Source organism: Erpetoichthys calabaricus, chromosome 3, assembly GCF_900747795.2.
Source record: "Erpetoichthys calabaricus chromosome 3, fErpCal1.3, whole genome shotgun sequence".
NCBI classification, from domain to species: Eukaryota; Metazoa; Chordata; class Cladistia; order Polypteriformes; family Polypteridae; genus Erpetoichthys; species Erpetoichthys calabaricus.
This window is the reverse complement of record NC_041396.2, coordinates 273,848,593-273,864,236: the sequence shown is the minus strand read 5'-3', so window position 1 is coordinate 273,864,236 and position 15,644 is coordinate 273,848,593. Positions and strand designations below refer to the sequence as shown.

Sequence of the window (15,644 nt, the reverse complement as noted above, 5' to 3'; positions counted from 1 at the left end):
CCACTGCGGCCCTCCAGGCCTGGAGTTCGACACCCCTGCGCTAGACATTAGTGTCTAGGGATTGCCCATCTGGTCTGTCCACACCAAAGCTAGTAAGTCTCTATTTGGAGTCTCCCTATAGAAGAGAGACAGGCTGTGCAGGTTTAAATGAGAGTATGAATTACTCCTGTGTGTGTATGTGTGAGTTGGTGTGTGTTAAACTTAAAGTACACAAGAGTAGACCAATGCATAACGAATCTAGTGAGTCCCACTCACTCATTCCTCTTAATGGAAGTCACATGATTCATTTTTTCCCGAACCTCTGGAAATGCTCTTTTTAAAACTTTATCCAGTTAGAACTCTCAGTGTCAGACATTGGTTATGAGGTCACTATTGATGAATGGTTAGTTGCAGTTTGGTTGGTTGGAGACTGCATAGCCATGACTCAGCGATTTGGCTTTTTTTAATTCACTGTTTCAATTCTTGCATGGCTACACATTGTTGGGGTCATCCAGTCAGTCTAGGACCGTGTTGTTTTTTTGTTTATTTATTTTTTATTCTTTTTTGGAGTGGGTGTCATGTTGGGTGAAGTTTTTTTTTGATTAATTAATAACCCCTTTAAAATAAGCACCCCTTTGCTTAGTATTATTATTGTTATTTTATATTTTATATACTTTAACTTTCAAGCTCACTGTGTTTTTTTTCATCCAAAGCACAGACAGATTAAAGAAATTGCTTGAACCTGCAACTTTGTGGTTTAGCTACAGGTAAAGATTATTAAAGTTAAAACACAATGGATCATCTTGATCTTGTGAAACAGATGACTTGGACAGGCTTTATGCTTCAGGCAATCAACTAGTCTTCATTTTCAAAATATGTACAGTATATATATATTTAATACTGTGGTTAGAGCTATTGTCTCATGGATCCAGTGCCCTGAGTTCAAAACCTTTGCATGGTTGTTTTGCAGTTTACTTGTTTTCTCCTTCCATTTGCATGGGTTTTTCTCCAGATACATTGGATTTCTTCCCACCTCCCCAAAGGCATCATTATTAAGTTAACTGGCTACTCTAAACTGATCCACTGTTTATGTGTGACGTGACCCTGCGAAGGACTGGTGCCTCCATGGCCTTCAAGTGGATTAAATGATTTGATAATGTAATGTTATAGTAAGTTTAATGTGACTTTATATGTTGTTTAAGTATGATCTTACATGCACATAATTATTTAGTTATAGTATACATCAGATAAAGAAGGCAAATGTTTCAAGATATGGTTACTGTACTCTCTATTTATGGCACATGTTGATTAGCATATGTAAATAACAATTACATCGTACTCTGTAGTGATTCTCTGACACCATGATCACTGAATACAACAACCTTACCTCAAAACGTCTGTCTTTCTTACTTGAAAAGCTTTAAAATGTAGGTGTATATGAATGTAATCTACAATGGACTGGTATTCCATCTTGGCTGATGCGGCTCTGATCCTGTGACATGTTTGTATTTCTGAATGGATGAGCAGTAACTTTCTCAAACTAAATAAGGAGAAAGCAGAAATAAACTTCATCCCTTAGGCTTAAAGGTCAAATCGGAGGTAAAGAATTTAGGGGTAACTATTGACTCTGACCCAAATTTTAAATCACATATTCATCAGATTACGAGAACTGCATTTTTTCACTTTAGGAATATAGCTAAAGTTAGGATTTGCAAGAAGCTGAAAAATTAGTTCACACTTTTGTTTTCAGTTGACTAGATTACTGTAATGCACTCATTACACAACTCCCTAAGAAAGACACCAAGCAGTTACAGTTAGTGCAAATGCAGCAGCAAGTATCTTAACTACAAAAAGAAAATCTGAGCACATCTCACCTGTTTTAGCATAATTACATTGGTTTAAAATAAAGTAAAAAATACTTAAAATACTAATAATGGTTTATAAACCCTTAAATAGTCTCCGTCCTAGATTTTGAAATGTGTGTCTCCTATACTCCAAGTCGTTAGCTCAGATCTTCAAATGAAGGTCTGCTTATAATTCTAAGTGTCAACCTGAAAAGAAGTGGTGAGGTGGCTGTTTGCTGTTATGCACCTAAAATGTGAAATATTTTACCAATAGAAATTCACCAGGCTAATATTGCAGAACAACCAATTATTTTAAAATGGCATTTTCATAGGTATATTTTAGTTGTATCTCTGTTAATCTGTAAGGCCATTAAATTATAATTTTCCTCCAGGTTCTGCAATTCCTTGCTGATCTGTACTATTCACTGTTTTCTTTTCTGTTTTTTTTGTGGTGGTGATCTGAGCCAACACCATCTGATCAAGGAACTGTGCGGCGTATATGGATTGAATGGTGGGTGTCCCAGATGTCCACATGACCACCATCATCATCAAATTCTTCTATGTGAAGCCTGTAAATGATGAGGAATCAGTTATCACATCTTTGTTAGGTAGAATGCCCAGTGGGGGCTGAGTGGTGTTTTGGCCATAGAACCCCTGCAGATTTTGTCCAGCCTAACTGGAGTTTTTGTTGTTTTTTTCTGTCCTCCTGGCCATCTGACCTTACCTTTTTCATTTGTACATGCTGTATAGAATTATTGCTTAATCTTGCTTGCTTAAGTTTTATATATTAACTTCCTTTTTATTTAATCTTGAAAAGCACTTTGAGCTACATTGTTTGTATGAAAATGATGCTATATAAATAAATGTTGTTGTTTGGTATGTTCATCATAAAAGAGTGCAATGAGAAATAAAGGCAGACAAATACATTGATTTTAAACCAGTCGTACATTTTGTGATAAACCACATTAATCATCCATTCCACATGACATCTCACAGGAGAAATAAACCTAAAACAGAAATCACATTTTTATTTATTTACCATTTTTCTGAATCTTCTCAAATTGACATTTCAAAGATTCCAGCTGTGACCTCAGAAGATTAACATCTTTGCTAGCAGGAGGGACCCTTTGCACTATAACAACACAATAATAACAATAAATATTAAGAGAGTGCCTGTAGGTTTAAGTATTATACATATGGAAATACTAAGGACGTTCATTAATTAACATGAAAAAACAAAATAATTCCATGATGAAAAAAAATAAATTGAAATGAGATGCTTTACCCACCCGTCACTAGCTGTAGTTCAATGTTTTGTATTGTATCTCGCAGTTTCAGGAGTTCATCTTTAAAGTCTTGGTCTGATTAAAAAAGGGAAAAGATAAAGTTTATAGTGCATTTTGAATGAACCCATTTGACTTTTGTAAAAGGCAGTAGAACACCAATATGCTGAGAATAAGTTAAACACTGAAGGGGTAGTACAATAGGATGCAAAGAACAGGAAAAGAGGTGAAATTAAGAGAATTCAGAAAAGCAATTTGGCGGTTTGTTTAACGACATTTGCTGAGTCCGCAGCCAATTAGAATCCTGGGAAATAAATTCATTGGCACCGGCTTGACATTAACTTGGCGGGGGTGGGTTGGGAGTGGGGCAAAAATTAAAGGCTATAATATACTTAATAATAATAAAAATATACTTACTTGTGTGTTTGAAAATTCTGATATTAGTTTTGGACTATAAACTTTGTAGCATCTTACTTTAAACTTTTTGGCTTGTTACTCTGAATTTCCATTTGGAGTAAGGATTTCTCTAACTTTGTAATTAGACATAATCTCTCAACTCCTTTTTTTGTGCATAGTTTAAATCTTGTAAGATTTAGATTGTTTTGTTTTTTACATTATCTGTATAGTTTGGCTGCTGCCTTGCAGTAAGGAGAATAGGTATTGCATTCTGAGTCCTCCCTTTGTGGAGTTTATATGTTCTCCCCATGTCTCTGTGAATTTCTTGAAGATTATGTAAACTGGCCTGTGTCTGTGTGGTAACCCTGTAATGGACAGGCGCCCTGTTCAGGGTTTGCTGCTGCCTTGTGCCCTATGCTAGCTGGGATAGGCTCCAGCACCATCAACAGTCCTGGTCTGGATTAAATAGGTTAGAAAAAGGTATGACATTATCTGCATTTTTTTTGCATTTTTTAATATTTAATTCCTAACATTAGAAATTAATATAATATTTCTGTTATTTCTTTTTATTTTAGTGTGCCTTCTATTGTTTTATTATATAATTAATAAATTCATTCATTTAAATTTCTGTGGTCTGGGTTATCAGTGGTTCCCTATTCCAAGTGGGGTTTAACATAAAACACAGTAGGGATTGCATTGAGAAAGCTACTTGAGTTTGGTGAATCCATGTTTTAGCTAAGGTTCCCCCTGGCAGGGTTTCAGATTCCTTTTATATGTATTTTTCGTTAATTTTTTATTCTTTTATGCTAAAATGTTTTCTTTCTATGTGTCTATGTAGTTTCGACTGTGTTCCATGTGTCTTGTGAGTGTTTCCCAAAGAGGCTTGCCCATTAACATGAAGGGACTGTCCTCAGCCTTCTAAAAGCTGAGAAAACCTACAGCCCTTAAGGTCCATTGAATGTGCTGGTGTTGGTGAGTTTTTTTTTTTGGATTTTTGATTATCTTTATGTTGTTGTGAATGCACTGAACTTTTTTTTTTTTTACCTCTATGCTCAGTTTTTCAACTACTATTTGTGTTTTGGAACGTTGTATGCCTTGCATTGCCTTTGGCTTTTCCAGCAACTGCTTTAGGCTCTTGTACTCCTCAGATTGCTTTGTGCCACTGAACAGTTTTTGTAAAAATAAATCTTTTTATTTATAAAGATCTTAAATTTACCCTTTTTGTAACTAGCCAGGGTTTGACAGTCTCCCTCAGTGGGCATTTTTTGAGGTATTTTGGAATCTTTTGTTTTTAGGAACCCCAAGTTGAGGACAGAGGGCCTATTTACAAAAGAAGTCAGCTTAAGAACAGTCCTAGGTGTAACAACCAGCAGTCACGGGCAAATAAAAAGTTATATAATGTCAAGCATGTCACATGGGAAATCTTTAGGACTTATGTAAGGTTAGCAATGTCACCCTGAGAAGAGAGAAGGCACTGTTGCTCACTGAATCTCCCTTTCCCCCTACAGCTCTTTCCTTTAGATGAAAAGCCTTTCTTGGAGTCTCCTGTAAAACCAAGTCGGCCACCAGAAGGCTCAAAACATGCAAAATGCATACATTTTGTGCTGAAAGATTATTAAAACATACTTCCGGAAAACTCAGTGCACAAGATGAACAGGAAAGGCACATTTTCATAATATGGTGCATTTGATTTGAAGATCTGCCTCTAACCCTTATTCCTTGGTCAAGAGTCTTCAGTTTTTATTGTTCTAAGCAAAATCGACAACACTTTAATCATCTCTTATTTGCTATGTCTTTACACAGAAGTTACTCTGTAATTACCTGGCTAACTTCAGTGTATTTTTATGATGATGATGACGATGACAATGACATTGATGATGATGATGATGATTATTATTATTACATTGCTTTTAAAATAAAATGAGCTTAAATTACAGTGTTTTAATACATTCTCATCTATCATGGCACCAGAGAGTGACATGCAAGTAACAATTTCACTGTTCTCTGTATATGTGACAGTAAGACTACTACTACTACTACTACTACTTCTACTACTACTACTACTAATGATAATATTACTTATATAATTTTATTACTGTTATTAAGGCATTACTGTGACCTTTTTGTATAACCTGTGGAGCGGTTATTGTAAATCAATGTTTACCAAAATTACATATTAAAATGTGCTTATAATATCTTGTGTCACACAGGCAAGCATCAGGTTTGTTTCGTGGTTGTACTTTAGAACTCAGTGGAAGACTACTGATGTCACTTCCTGCCAAGACACTGCTGGCTCCACCCCTTCTGCTTCCTCTCCTTCATTAACTCCTAACCACAAGAAGTCCTCCATCATTCAGAGCCTGACTTCCGAATGGAATGGACCTCATTTACAGGCTACAATAAGCCATTACAACATCTGTGCTGACATACCTTTATTTATTTGCCATTATTTTTTCATAATATCAATTTGGACATTAAAGGAAGTAACCTGTGGTACCCAAACCTTTTTTGCTGTTTTGTCTTCTGTCTTTGAGAGACCTTTAAAATGTGGCCAAAAGGTCTGTTTTTCGGCTTTATTTCATGTTTAAACCAAATGACAAATAGAGCTTACTTGTTCTTCACAATTATCTTGAGCTATAAGGTTGTCAATATTCATTATAATCCAATGTAGTAGAGAACAGGCCATTCATCCCAAAAAAATAAGCTAGTCTAATCCATTCAGTTCCTCCATAGCATGAAGTCAAGTTTTGAAGGTCCCTAAAGTTCCACTGTCTACCACACTACTTGGTAACTTATTTCATGTGTCTATGTTTTTTTGTGTGAAGAAATAATTCCTAATGTTTGTGTGAAATGTACCCTTAACAAGTTTCCAACTTTGTTCCTATGTTCTTCATGAACTCATTTTAAAGTAACAGTCTCAATCCACTGTACAAATACCTTCCATAATTGTAAACACTTCAATTATGTCTTCTCTTAATCTCCTTTTGCTTAAATTAAAAAGGCTACACTTTTTAAATCTTTCTTAATAACTCATCTCCTGTAGACGTGGAATCAGGCTAGTCACTGGAATGCATGTCTAAATATTCACTCAGGTTAGAGGCACCCATCAATGTGTGCATTGTCCAGGCTGTAAGCCCAATTTTCAATCTGTACTACTATTACTGCTACTTCTACCTCTACCACTATTATTACAATTACCCTTACTACTAAATTGTCACTTATATCCAGATTGTGTCTTAGTGGTTTAGAGTCACACAACTATTTTTGATGCTCAAGTTCTACTGTGCCATACAGTGTGCTCCTATGCCAGTCTGCTATCTTGCTCCTGTTATAGGGCGTTCCACAACTGTACTGTGTGCAAAGTGCTTCATGAAAGGTTTTTATGGAAGCAGATCCACAGATAATAACCAATTGGTTTATCATATTTCTTATAGCACCTACCTACCTTAATTTCTCCTACTCTCATCACTGTCTTCCAGTCAGTGTCTATGCCAGTCTGTCAAATTGCTCCTGTTATTGAGTTTTGTACAATTGTACTGTTAGAGTTATGCTTGAGAAGGGTTTTTACTTCAAAAAGAACTGCAGAAAATAAACAATTGTTTCATCCTATTTCTTGTCATGTTTGCCTTCCTCAACTTCTCTATTTTCATCTAATATCCCTCAGGGTAAGACAATCAAGACATACTGTTTTTTTTATTACAGTGTTATGAAGATGCTGGAGTTCCTCCTGGGGTCATTAGGTGCTAGCCAGAAACCAGTCATGAATGCCAGAGTTAAATGAAATATCTGGAAAATGTGGTAAGAATCACGGCCAGATCAGCTGTTTGTGTTCAAAAAACACTCTACACAGCAGAAGGATAACATGGCAGGATTGTTTCTATTTAGAAGGCTGGCTACTTAGGGTTTTGTGTTGGTCATCAATATTACTATAGGGGTCCACAGCATCCTTCATGTCAGCACCATTACTTGATGAGGCTTCTGCCCTTTGAGTTGTCTTACCAAAGAAAATTTAATGAACTTAGAGATTTGTTTTAGCATTTCAACAACAATTAGAAGGAACGAGTGGAAGAAATTTACAGTGAGGACACTAGATTGACTTAAACTGCTCACCATTTTTGTTGAAAATCCATGTCCTTAACATTGTTTCCACTGTAATTCTCCCCAGGGATTAGGCAACCCTGAGAACATGCAGCTTACCTTCATCTCTGAGCCCTTGAATGTCAATATTTGATGAGGCGCTGAAGTTGGTTATTGAATTTTCTAGAATTTCGAACTTCTTCTGTACTTTCACATCTTTATTAAAAGAAAAAAAGAAAAGATGTGACTCGCATACTAGTTCAAGATTCATTTTCTTTTTTCATAGAATTACCAATGGATGTACCTAGAGACTGTATATTCAAGAATTAGTTTGTAAATATTCATTTATTAATTGATTGATTCATTCATTTTGTAAGATTGCTCATTTTAGCTCATGGTGATGGGAAGCTGGTGTCTTTTTCAAATGCATTAGACACAAGGCTGGGACCAACACTGGCTGAGGCAACAGTCCAGTCCATTGCACATCACATTTACATTTGCATTGGACCAAATTAGAGTCGCCATTTCACCTGTCCTGAACAATTTTGGGACAGTATAAAACTTGGAAAATGTAACATATTGTACTTATTTTACAGGAATATTTGAGTGCAAGAAAATGCGTCCATTATCCAACACACTTAATACAGGTTAGGTTCATGGAGGCAAGACCACCTGGACATGAATGATCCCAAGTCAAATTACCAGTCCATCTTAGTGCACATTTATGAATACTCATACATGGCCAGTTTAAAGTTGGCAATTAAATTAGCATACCATCTTTCAGAAACAAAAGGAGGACAAACCAACCTCAGTAAATATGCACTAATTGATTAATTTCATTCAATTTTAAAATACCTTATGCATAGTTGGTGTATTCATACATTCATTTTATAAAGCTGATTATTTTAAAAACAGTTTATGAGGTGGAATGAGTATATCCTGGTAAGCTTAGATACAAGGCAGGAATCAGCATTGGACAAGACACAAGCTCATTGAAAGGAACAGCATGTTAACTCTCTTTTTGCTTTTTTGCTTCCTTACCACTGAACAGAAGTATTTCTTACAATGATAAAGCCATGGCTAAAACTGACAAGTGTCCAAGATGAAGGTCCAGCCAATGAACCTTTTTGATATATACACTAAAACATAATGTAAGTGTCTTCAGAAAGTATTTAGACCCCTTCACTTTTGTTGTATTTTGTCATGTTGTAGACTTAAGCTAAAATTGTTCAAATTCCTTCCCTTATCAAGCAACACTTAATACCTCAGAAGCAAAAGCAAGGTTTTAGAATATTTCTTTGCAGATTTATTAAAAACTGTGGTACCTGTCACAGACAATTAGTAGAATCATTCCTATGTCTTTCCCTACATCTACTTTTAGTGCAATTCCTTTGTATTTGTATTAGTGGGAATGCCTCTTCACCAGTGTTCCAGCTCTTAAGTGCATCCCCGCACTATGTCATTATTTTCAAGGCACCTTTTTCTCCTCCAGTCTGGTTTTGTAAGTGCCATCTTTGAAGGCAGCTCTCTCTGTGTGGATCATATGCCTTTACTCCTCTTTGTGCGTCTCACACTCATGTTTCCTCTTTCGTCACCTCACCATAGCCAAACTGACTAATTACACCATAGCCAAACTATCTAATCAGATTGCTCAGAGGAACTAGACACACAGACCTTATGTTTTATTATCTTCTTCTTCTTTCGGCTGCTCCCATTAGGGGTTGCCATAGCGGATCATCTTTTTCCATATCTTTCTGTCCTCTGCATCTTGCTCTGTTACATCCACCACCTGCATGTCCTCTCTCACCACATGCATAAACCTTTGCTTAGGCCTTCCTCTTTTCCTCTTCCCTGGCAGCTCTATCCTTAGCATCCTTCTCCCAATATACTCAGCATCTCTCCTCTGCACATGTCCAAACCAACGCAATCTCGCCTCTCTTACTTTGTCTCCCAACCGTCCAACTTGGGCTGACCCTCTAATATACTCATTTCTAACCCTGTCCATCCTCGTCACACCCAATGCAAATCTTTAACTCTGCCACCTCCAGCTCTGTCTCCTGCTTTCTGGTCAGTGCCACCGTCTACATCCCATATAAAATAGCTGGTCTCACTACCGTACTGTAGACCTTCCCTTTCACTCTTGCAGATACCCATCTGTCACAAATTACTCCTGACACTCTTCTCCACACATTCCGCCCTGCCTGCACTCTCTTTTTCACCTCTCTTCCACAATCCCCATTACTCTGTACTGTTGATCCCAAGTATTTAAACTCATCCACCTTCGCCAACTCTACTCCCTGTATCCTCACCATTCCACTGACCTCCCTCTCATTTACACACATGTATTCTGTCTTGTTCCTACTGACCTTCATTCCTCTCCTCTCTAGAGCATATCTCCACCTATCCAGGGTCTCCTCAACCTGCTCCCTACTATCGCTACAGATCACAATGTCATCAGCAAATATCATAGCCCACGGGGACTCCTGTCTAATCTTGTCTGTCAACCTGTCCATCACCATTGCAAATAAGAAAGGGCTCAGAGCCGATCCCTGATGTAATCCCACCTCCATGTTGAATGCATCCGTCACTCCTACAGCAGACCTCACCACGGTCACACTTCTCTCGTACATATCCTGTACAACTCTTACGTACTTCTCTGCCACTCCCAACTTCCTCATACCCTGTCATATGCTTTCTCCAGGTCCACAAAGCTTATGTTTTATTATATGGTAGATAAATAATGGTTTTAGCATAAGGATGCAACATACTAAACTATGTAATAGTAAAGGGGTTCAAATACTTTCTGAATGTGTTGCATATACCACCTTTTTATATAAAGTGCAATTGATCACACATTCATAAATGTGCACTAAGATGGACTGGTAATTTGACTTAGGATCATTCTACAACTGGCACCCAGGCGGAATGACCAACTTGCTCACGCACTAAGCCAAGTGGGTCAAAAATGCAGTTTGAACTACCAACCTTAGGATTTAAATGCAATGCCATTGACACAGCAGTACACCACCTGACAAAATCCAGGACCCAATGGAATGGGTGCAGAATTGGCATCCTTGTGACATCCATCCATCCATTTTCCAACCCGCTGAATCCGAACACTAGGGTCACGGAGGTCTGCTGGAGCCAATCCCAGCCAACACAGGGCACAAGACACTGGGCAGAGTGCCAACCCACCGCAGGACACACACAAACACACCCACCACACACTAGGGCCAATTTAGAATCACCAATCCACCTAACCTGCACATCTTTGGACTGTGGGAGGAAACCGGAGCGCCCGGAGGAAACCCACGCAGACAAGGGGAGAACATGCAAACTCCACGCAGGGAGGACCCGGGAAGCGAACCCAGGTCCCCAGGTCTCCCAACTGCGAGGCAGCAGCGCTACCCACTGCGCCACCGTGCTGCCCTCCTTGTGACATAAAGTCATATAATGACTTAAACACTTAACCACATTAACTGCCTCAAGCAAACACATTGTGACCAAACATGCAAAGCAGAGCATGATCTGAAGAATTGTTAGCATTTTTGGTAATTTTCACCTCCTTTTTGTTTATCCTGAGAGTAACAGGACCAAAACAAAGGCAATACACAAGTCTTTTTAAAAGAGCAAACTCTCGAGCATAAACACATTGCCAATTACCAAAACATGCATATTCTTCTTGTTTTACATAAAAATTTCAATAGTGCATGCCACCAAAACCACTTTACAATGAGAAAATTATAATCTGGTGTTGCACTGGACAGTGATAGTGAAAAGAGAATGACTTCCTTCTACAAAGCACTTGATTTAACAGCCAGCCTTTATCCCCATCCTAACCTATGGTCATGAGCTGGAAGTCATGACCAAAAAGATTAGATCTCAATTAGAAGCAGCCAAATTAAGGTACCTGCTCAGGTTGTCTTGTCTATTGTTTCATAACATGGATATCAGCTAAGCAATGCCGGAGGAGATTGGATTAGAACATCTGATTCTTGCATCAAATAAGGACACTTAAGGAGGTTTGAGCATTTAGTTAGCATGCTCCCTGAGCAACTCTCTCACAAAGTACAGTATATAAGGCATGGATACACTAGAGGGAACATATTTTCCAAATGGTCTGAAAAAATTGGGGAATTCTCTAGGAACTTGTGGATGTTGCTGTAGATATGATGGTACAGTGGGCTCAGTGATTGTTACAGTGAACCTCATCCATAAGTATAAACAAAGACAGGTAATTGAGCTCAAAGCAAGGGATGAACCAGCAGTTTTGGGGCTTATAGTCTGCACCATTAGACACTAGACAGTGTCTGAGATAAAAGAAATAAAATTTACAAGGGAAACCATGAAATGTCATAGAGAACAGACAAAACTCACACATGGGTTCTTATTCCAGTCTCACATTTAGATTCTAAAAATACAAAAACTTCTGACAAAAGGCACAATAGACCAGATTCACAGCCAGGTCTTACACATACCACATTGTGATCTCAAGGATAAAACATCAGCATGTGGTCTTTATAGCAGTGGTTCTCAATCTGTGGGGCGGGCCCCCCTAGGGGGGCACGAAGTAGCAAAAAGGGAGGCACGAAGATGTGAAAAAAAGAAAACAAGAATCAAAAATATGAAAAATACATCTATTGAAACCAAAACAAATTAACTTAAATGACATTTTGATACTAGAAAAATAAATATAGAGTTAGATAAATGTTGATAAAAGTTAAGTAGGTATAATAAAATATGCATCTATAATATATTATTAATTAAAAAAAGAACAAATTGGTATTAGTGGGCTCTTTTCAAAAAAACGTTAGGGGGCGCAATTAAAATTGTTACGAAAACTCGGGTCGCAAATACTTAAAGGTTGAGAAACGCTGCTTTATAGTATATTAACTTTTAAAGAATGTGTTAGAAATGTGGTCACATCATTAGTACTCCACCAAGTTCTTATTTATGAAAAGACAACACAAAACAGATAGAACTTACTATTGACGCCAATTGTTATTATAATAGCCAGGAGAAATATAGAAACAACTGCAAATGTGATGTACAGCAATCTGGATGATCGAACCGACTGCCCTACTTGAGTCATCATACCTGGGAAGAAAAGCATCATGCGTTAAAGAATACATTGAGGCCAGTAGAAGTTGTCAGCTCACTCCTGACTTGAATGAATAAGGCAGCAGAAAGCTGGAGACCAGTTTCATTTCCATTCAAAGAAGCCATTAACGTCAAATGAACTGTTATCCCAATTGAAAGTAGAAATTTTTGTTCTAGTCAACGAAACTGGATTGTTGTCTAAATCATTTAAGAGTCACCCAATTCAACTGGAAAATGACAGTTAGTGAAGCCTTATTATTTAATAATAAATTTGTACATCAAAACATGAAATCCAAAAACTGTAAACATTCTCACCTCTCTTCCATTTTTCTGCATCCTCGTCCACCTCCAGAGACTGAAAATCATCATGAAATCTGTGTGCCATTAGTGCACGGATGGGCCACCCTGCTTAAGTCTAGCTGTCGCCACGTGTAGCTCTTAAGAGAAATGAGCTGCAAGCAAGCACAGATGTTAGAGCTGTAGCATGCCTACAGTTTTACAAAGTTAGCAGAACATGGAAGAAAGGCAAGTAGAAAACTTCCTCATGCACAGAACCAAATGGGGAGGGTCACAATGTGCATAAATTCAAATGTGAATAAACATATGCCTTATGACTGAATAAGCAGTCATACTCCAAAATCTGTTACTAAGGTATTGAAACTTTATCAGACTTGCCATAACCGATTATCCTCCATTTAACCTTCAGCCACGTGTCACTTTTTGGCTGCTCATTCTGCCACTAGTGAATTTAAGTGTCAAAATGTCCAGATGAGATCTTCCCTTCTATACTCTATGTTACTAAAATCAACATTTATCAGGGTAAGACACTCAACTGGCTCCAAAGATACAAAAAGATTTAATGTTTTACATTGCCTTAAAAGCACACCGCATCACAACACTCTTTACACAGCAAGTGGAGGATGCAGAAAATATAGAAAAGTATATTCTTAAAGTTAATGATTTGCATATATTCAAAGAGAATCATGAGCATATATGAAATTAAACATTATATCCTAGTGCACGTTAGTATAGCAAGGGTTAAATCACAAACGGGCTTGTGCCAGTATAGTTTTATTTTTTTTAGCAAGCTGGAAACCACTAATATTTCATGAGTGAAGGTCAGGTATGTGGAGAGGAGTCGACAGACAGAACCCCCATCCCCATCCCCACCCCCTTCTCTCCAGGTGGTGAACGTGAACTGAGGACCAGAGATAATGATGGCAGGAACTGGACGAGTTCAAGGTGGGGAGAAGGCCTTCCAGATGGCCATGATGGATAAGATGGAGTGCTACACTCATTAGGCTGGCAAATAATGGGTGAATGAATTAGAGGCAGGACCAGGACAACGAGAAGTTGGAGTCAGATAGGAGTGTTAAATGGGCTGAGTGAGGCCAACTTTTGATAAGGACTGTAATAAATGTAAGGTAGCCGAGTTTCTAACTGCTCGTTTCATTTGAATTCAGAGCATGTGTACATCACGCAGTAAAGCTTGATTCTACCTGCACATCCTGTGGTCTCCAAGTGCCTTCTTTGAGGAGCGTGTTTCTGCCACAACAGATTCTATTTGCTTGTTCCCTCCTGGACAAAGATGGCAGCACTTTGAGGATTATGCTTTATGATTTCTCCAGTGCTTTTAATACCATCCAGCCATCCCTGTTAATGGGTAAACATGCAGGTGGATGTGCCAATGGTGTCCTGGATAATGGACTATCTGTCAGGCAGATGCAGTTTGTGAGACTCAAGGACTGTGTGAGAAACACTGGAGCACCACAAGAAACAGTCCTGTCTCCTTTTCTCTTCACTCTGTACATCTCAGGCTAGAAATATAATATATAATATGCCACTTACAGAAATTTTCAGATGTTTTTGCATGCATGAGGTGTATTGATAAGGGGATGAGACATAGTATAGGAGTCGGTGGAGGACTTTGTTTCTGGATGTAAAGAGAATTGTCTGCATCTTAACATCAGCAAAACTTAAGAACTGCTTATTACCTTTCACCACACCAACAAGCCTCCAGTCACTATTCAGGCAGTAAATATAGAGGTGGTCCACTACTACACTAGTACTTGGGGGTTCACATTAATGACAGGTTGAAGTGGTCATGGAACACATAGAAACAATATAAGAAAGGGCAGAACGGGCTCTTTAATGTGTGAAGTGTAATCCTTCACATCTCCAATAATTCTGTGATGGCCAGTGTGATTTTCTATGTTGTGTGGCGCTGTGCTTGTAACATCTCTTCCAGATAGGTCTATCAAATCATCAAGCTAATTAAAAGGGCAAGCTCAGTTATAGGACACACTCTGGACCCCCTAGGAAGGAAGAGAGAATTAAAACAAAATTGAGTACCATTGTGAACAATGATGCGCATCCTCTGTAAGACACACTGACACTGAGGGCTTTCAGCAACCAAATTATTCAAAAGAAGTGTATCAAGAAATGCTATTGGAGCTCCTTTATACCAACAGCAAATACGGTATGTCTGCAAAATTTCTCACTGGGACTGGAACAGTCAAGTTCGAACTTTTCTTTCTTTTAATTTTTTATTTTGTCGTAGGGAACGTATCGGAATCCTCCAAAAATTCCATTTCTAGATTTTGATGAATCTCGATGTTTTAGACCTCCCGGAGTCTGAAATTTTTCCGAAAAGTTCATTTTTGGAATAATGTCTGTGTGTCTGACTCGGTGTGTGTGAATGTGTGTATGTGAACAGAATAGCTTGAGTACGCTTTCACTTAGGTCAACCAAATTTTGCATACAAGTATTAGGTATAAAACATAGATTTCTATCACCTTTTGGGCTATTTTCGCTAACCAGAAGTGGTACTTTAGCTTTTATTCATGCAGATTATCTGTAATTGATGTTATTTTTGCCACATATAGGACCTTGCACTTTTGTACATTAAACTTCAATTTCCAGGTGTTTGCCAAGTCCTGAAGGTTGTTCAGGTCGATTTAAATTC

The 15,644-nt window shown here is 38.0% G+C and overlaps 1 protein-coding gene across 3 annotated transcripts in view; it reads right to left on the bottom strand.

Annotated features, from left to right (window-relative positions):
* asgr1a (asialoglycoprotein receptor 1a) overlaps positions 1-15,644 on the bottom strand; it is a 59,543-nt gene that overhangs the window by 22,254 nt on the left and 21,645 nt on the right. For 2 of the 3 annotated variants that reach the window (XM_028798309.2, XM_028798311.2), the window contains exons 2-6: positions 12,995-13,131; positions 12,566-12,676; positions 7,700-7,795; positions 3,113-3,184; positions 2,863-2,955 (exon numbers count right to left, since the gene is read on the bottom strand). In XM_028798309.2, coding sequence (XP_028654142.1) covers positions 2,863-2,955; positions 3,113-3,184; positions 7,700-7,795; positions 12,566-12,676; positions 12,995-13,064 — 442 coding nt within the window. In that variant the 5' untranslated portion in view covers positions 13,065-13,131. The remainder of the gene's footprint in view (positions 1-2,862; positions 2,956-3,112; positions 3,185-7,699; positions 7,796-12,565; positions 12,677-12,994; positions 13,132-15,644) is intronic. The other variant, XM_028798312.2, reaches the window with a different exon arrangement.